A 6,000-nucleotide genomic window follows, 5' to 3' on the forward strand; every position below is an offset into this window, starting at 1 on the left:
AGGAAAAACAACTCTCCACAGTTTCTGGGAGTAAAGACTTTCAATGTAAAAGATTCTTGGGGCTGATGGTCTCTCTCAAGGCAATGAGGTCTGAATCAGGTCTTACCAACTATTTAAATACAGCCTACCTGCTGGATAGCATTTCGGTATAGGTAATCAACCATCATCCAGAGTTCTTTGGGGATTTCCATAGGGCTCTGCAGCTGGCTCACGTCATCTTCTGTCCATATTGGCATTAGAGTCTAATGGAAAAAAAGAAAAATCAGGACAAGATGGCCCATTGGTGGAACTTCTACCAAGCTGGGTTCAGGAGAATGAGTGATATGGGGACTGTAAACCTATGGAAGAAGGGAAGCAGTGCCCCTAACCAAACATTCCAGAAACAAAAATGAAGTCAGAGCCAGACGCTGGTGGCTCAAACCTATAACCCTAGCTACTCAAGAGGATGGTTTGAAGCCAGCCCAGGGAGGAATGTGTATGAGAAGCTCATCTCTAATTAACCACCAAAAAGCTGGATGGAGCTGTGGCTCAAGTGGTACAGTGTTAGCCTTGAGGAAAAACAAAATTGAAGTTACGTGGGATAAAAAGGTGATTTTTGAGACCAGGGAGAGAGTTTTAGCAAATAGTTTCGAAGAGTCAGATCAAATATGAACCATCTTCTTAGGGGTAAAAAAACAACAAAAACACTGTTCTAGAATTCCCCTATTAGAACCAAAGAAGAGGGTGGTGGTCTAGAGAGGAAAAAATATCATGCTTGGCACCCCAAAAATCTGAGATCCAACTCATGTGATTTGTGACAAACCACTCTCTTTGATTGAGCCTCTAATTATCTACATAATAGAATAATCAAAGAGTCTCTAAATGAAAACGTGTATTGGGGGAAAAAATGAAATCAGCAAATTACCATAAATCTGCCCCAAACTAGTTCCCCAGATATTTGAATTGTCTCCACAGGAACTTCTTTAGATTGAAGCAATTTTAGTTTAGGGTAACCTATTAAGGGATTTAAAAAAACGAATAATAGCATAATCCTGTGAACTTTCATTATTTTACAATCCATGGCCGTTCCTATACATGTGCTACTCACCCTCAAAATCCTATGTTGAAACCTAATCACCAAGGTGGTTAGTTCATAAGGGCTGTGCACCCATGAATGGAATTAGTGCTCTTATGAGAGGTAAGAGAGAAGTCCTCACTCCTACCAAGTGAGGACAACACAGCGAAAAGAGGGCTATCTGTGAGCCAGGAAAGTGGGTCCTCACCACACACTAAATGTCTTGAATTTCTCAGCCTCCAGAACTGTGAGTAGTAAATTTCTGTTGTTCATAAACCCAGAGCCTATGGTATTCTGTTACAACAACCTAATGAACTACAACAAGCCCTGAAAAATAGTTGCATTACACAGCTGTTTCCTTAGAGAAGTGTTGTCTCCCCCAACATAAGTTGTCTTTATCACTCTCTCTGACCCGTATACCCATATAATATTGCAGAAGTGATGATACTGGAGTTTTGGAGCTTGTGCTACCAAAGACCTTAGCTACTGCTCTCAGGCTCTTACTGCCATATATAGAAACCCAAACTCACATCCTGAAAGACAAGAGTCCATGAGCAGAGAGAGGCCCAGAAAGCAGCCAATACAGAAACATGCCATTACAGTCACCACCTGACTACAATACACAAGTAAGTTGAGGTGGAGACATGGCTTAAGTTGTAGAGCACCAGCACAGCAAGCAAGCTGAGTACAAGTGCAAGACCCTGAATTCAAACCTTGATACCAACAGCAAAAACAAAACAAAGAAAACCAAATTGCTGACACTAGTAGCTCAATCCTACAGTCCTAGCTCCTCAGAAAGCTAAGATGTGAAGATCAAAATTCAAACTCAGTCAGGCACTGGTGGCTCACACCTGTAATCCTAGCTGCTCAGGAGGCTGAGATCTGAAGATCACAGTTCAGAGCCAGCCCAGACAGAAAGTTCATGAGGCTGTTATCTCCAATAAATCACTCAGAAAACTGGAAGTAGCACTGTGGCTCAAGTGGTAGAGTGCTAGCTCTGAGCTGAAGAGCTGAGGGACAGCACCCATGCCCAGAGTTCAACAAGAACCAACAAGAACAACAAAAAATGCAAACCCAGCTGGGGCAGAAAAGCCCAAGAAACCAGCCCCGACTAATGAGAAAAAAAAAAAAAAAAACTGTACTGGGGGCTGGGAAGATGGCTCAGTGGTAGAGCGCTTGCCTTGCATGCCTGAGGCCCTGGGTTCGATTCCTCAGCACCACATAAGCAAAAAGAAAAAAGCCAGAAGTGGCGCTGTGGCTCAAGTGGTAGAGCGCTAGACTTGAGCTGAAGAGCTGAGGGACAGCGCCCAGGCCCAGAGTTCAGGCCCCATGACCGGACCCAAAAAACAAAAAGCTATACTGAAGGTTTGGCTCAAGTGGTAGAGTACCAGCTGTAAGTGAAAAAGCCTAGTGAGAATGCAAGGCCTTACAAGCCCTGGTACTAGCACTGAAAACAAAACAAAAAACCAAGTAAGCTTAGGTAAGACCAGCAGAAGAAAACAACAGTCATGAAAAACAACTCACTATTATTTTAATTTGGGGGTGCTTATTACACAGCAGTATATAACTGAAACACTAAGAAAGCTCTAAAAAGTTGAAGAAACTTAAGTATGTTGGAAGCAGGTAGAGGAATATCTTGTTTAACTGGCTAGGTTGCTACATAGTACTAGATGTTTCCCTGTAGTATGAAACTTACCAGCTCACTAACAGTTTCAAGTGGTAGATCTAAGATTGGCTCTCTCATGCAGCACAATGTATGAATGGGAGATCCGAAACAGCTGGGCAGGTAGTTCCCAGACACGGACAAAAAGTAATCCTTTCCCCTGTCCAAGTGCAAAACCAGAATATCCTCAATTTTATCTTCACCTGAGTTGAGTTTTGTGGCCGTGGTCTTATTTACAAAGAGCTCCAATTCAATCACAATGACAGAATCTACAGAAAAAAAAAATTTAAAAAAAAGTAACGTTGGCAAGGGAGAAACTAAGAGGAAAGAAGAAGGAAGAGAATAAGAGTTAGGAAAAGATAACAAAGTCTATACTAACCAACAAGTATCGATATGCTCAGCACTAACTAGTTGCAATAAGTTTATAGCCCAACTACGAAAATGAAGACAACAGAAACTGTTTGATAAACCAATGCTAAAAAATTCAGGTACTACTGCATTCACGGCTCAAGTGGAAGAGCACTTGCCTAGAAAATGTAAAGCTATGGGGCCAGAAACATGGCTTAGCAGTAGAGTGTTTGCCTAGCATGCACCATGCCCTGCATTCAATTTCTTAGTACCACATAAACATAAAAGGCCAGAAATTGGCATTGAGGCTCAAATGGTAGCATGCTAGCCTTGAGCAAAGATCCTCAGGGACAGTGCCAAGGCCCTGAGTTCAAGCCCCAGGACTGGCAAAAAAAAAAAAAAAACAGAAACGAAAAGGAAAAAAAAATGTAAAGCTAGGAATTCAATTCCTAATATTACCAAAAGGAAAGGGGGGAAGGGGAGAGAGAGAGGAAGAGAGAGCAAGAGGAAAAAGAAAAAAATTCAGTAGTAAGTAGTATAACTGAACCACTGGCACCCAGCTTAGGAAAGTCTTTTTGATTCAGTCAATAAGAAGGCCTGAATCAAAAAGCCTTTCCTAAGCTGGGCGCCAGTGGTTCATGCCTGTAATCCTAGCTACTCAGGAAGCTGAGATCTGAGGATTGTGGTTCAAAGCCAGCCTGGGCAGGAAAGTCCATGAGACTCTTTTTTTTTTTTTTTTGGTCATGGGGCTTGAACTATGGGCTTTGGCGCTGTCCCTCAGCTCTTTAGCTCAAGGCGAGCGCTCTACCACTTGAGCTACAGCGCCACTTCTGGTTTTCTAGTGGTTTGTTGGAGATAGGAGTCTCATGATCTTTCTTGCCTGGGATGGCTTTGAACCCACGATCCTCAGATCTCAGCCTCCTGAGTAGCTAGGATTACAGGCGTGAGCCATGAGACTCTTATCTCCAATTAACCACCAGAAAACTGGAAGTGGCACTGTGGCTCAAGTGGTAGAGTGCTTGCCTTGAGCTGAAGAGCTGAGGCACAGCACCGAGGCCTAGAATTCAAGCCCCATGACACACACACACACACACAGCCTTAGAACACACACACACACACACACACACACACACACACACACACACACACACACACACACACACACACACACAGCCTTTCCTAAACCAGGTAAGATAGAGATTCTGAGCCAGTGGACCTTCAGCCTGGGAACTATTCACAAATCTCTGCCTCACCACACCTCATATAGTCTGAAAGGAGAAGCCAGAGGATAGATATGGTACTGCTCAATTATATCTTTCACAAGAGCAGATCATTGGGGTTGATTATGCTAGGATAAGGAAAATGGCTCCCTTATACCAGCACCTGTTTTACAGTAATCTATGTCTTCTCTTCCTGTGAAATTAAGGAGCATACAAATAACTAAAAATGTTTCTGAAACTGAACACATGTCCCTCACCATTATATATTTTATTTATGGATATGTTCAGCTATAAGGTTTTTTGTTTTTTTAAGTTTCAGGCAGAGAACAAAAATGCTCAAAAGAAGTTATTTTAAGAGAATGAACCAAGACAGGGTAGGCATTCCTCAGACTAGAAACCAGAAACCTAAGAAAGAGAGGCCTCACCTGGCAGGAGGAATCCTCTGCTGGGGTTGGCACTCAGCCATTGTTTACAGTAAGATTCTTCATCAGGCTTGTTGATAAATTCAAACTGACAGGGTACTTGTCCATTATGAATTGTAAAGGATTCTACTTGTAATTGCATGTACTTCACATTCTGAAAGCAGAACTGGGAACAAGTAAAGATCAGTCAGAACCAGTGCCCTGATACTTTCATACAGCTACTTATCCACATACCCCAAACAAGGAAGAAAACAAAGGACCATCTCTTTGAAATGTTTCTGCTTCAGGTATTTACCTAATAGAGTTCCATTACCACTGAAGACCAGTTATCTGTATAACCCGAAGAATCTTTTTAATCTCAAGAGAAGCATCAGTAGGAACACAAATCCACTGCAAGAACACACACCTGTTGTTCTGAAATCTAGGAGCACATCTGGATTATCTTCCAGTTTAGAAGACAAAACAAGCTCTCTTTCTCCAGTGAGCATTATCACCCTCATTCTATCTAGAAGCAGTCCCTCAAGAAAGACCAGAAACCAATTGTAGTAGATAAGGAGATTTAAGTTGTAGGAATAAAAGTGCTCAATGCTAATATTCTAAACATATCCATCTTACCTCACGCTTGGAAAGGGACACAGAAGGAATGTTGGCGTTTTCCATTTTATCCAGGGAGCGAACAATTTCCTCCAGAGTCTTCCGATAGAGTTCTTCATTTACAACCCTCACCTGGAATGGAAGCATCAGAGACTGAGTGTGGAGGCTTATGTTTTCTCATTCTTGGTGTACAGGGCATTCACAGCATTAGGAAATAGCAGTTGATAACAGTACAGAAAGGACATACTACATGATGGCTATAATCCTAGTGACTCAGAAGGCTGAGTGTGATGCCAGTCAAGGCAGAAAAGTCCTCAAGATTCCACCTCCAACTAACCAACAAAACACCAGACTGGAGGCATGGCTCAAAAGCTAAAATGACAACCATGATGAAGGAAGCCAAGCAATGGCTCAAGATCCTGTGTTAAAGCCCTAGTAGATAAGACAATGGTAAGAAAGACAGTATTAGAGTGATAGTGTGTTGGCCACTACTTCTGTGAGGTCGTAGGCAAAAGATGACTCTATTCTGTCTGATGCCACCCAAGGGATGGCAGCAAGAAGCTTTTCTATGACATGAAGCAACATTTCTCAAACTAAGTCTTAAATCCTTGCTGTCAGCCACGAAGATTTTGTTAGGCTCTCTCTTCTGTATTTTGGGTTATAACATATATATATATATATATATATATATATATATAT

At 42.0% G+C, this 6,000-nt stretch overlaps 1 protein-coding gene across 1 annotated transcript in view; it reads right to left on the bottom strand.

Moving 5' to 3' along the window:
* Inpp5b (inositol polyphosphate-5-phosphatase, 75kDa) overlaps positions 1-6,000 on the bottom strand; it is a 56,922-nt gene that overhangs the window by 7,971 nt on the left and 42,951 nt on the right. The window contains exons 12-15 of the mRNA XM_013016979.1: positions 5,323-5,433; positions 4,711-4,873; positions 2,751-2,986; positions 129-242 (exon numbers count right to left, since the gene is read on the bottom strand). Coding sequence (XP_012872433.1) covers positions 129-242; positions 2,751-2,986; positions 4,711-4,873; positions 5,323-5,433 — 624 coding nt within the window. The remainder of the gene's footprint in view (positions 1-128; positions 243-2,750; positions 2,987-4,710; positions 4,874-5,322; positions 5,434-6,000) is intronic.

Source organism: Dipodomys ordii, unplaced genomic scaffold, assembly GCF_000151885.1.
Source record: "Dipodomys ordii isolate 6190 unplaced genomic scaffold, Dord_2.0 Scaffold33, whole genome shotgun sequence".
Classification (NCBI taxonomy): domain Eukaryota; kingdom Metazoa; phylum Chordata; class Mammalia; order Rodentia; family Heteromyidae; genus Dipodomys; species Dipodomys ordii.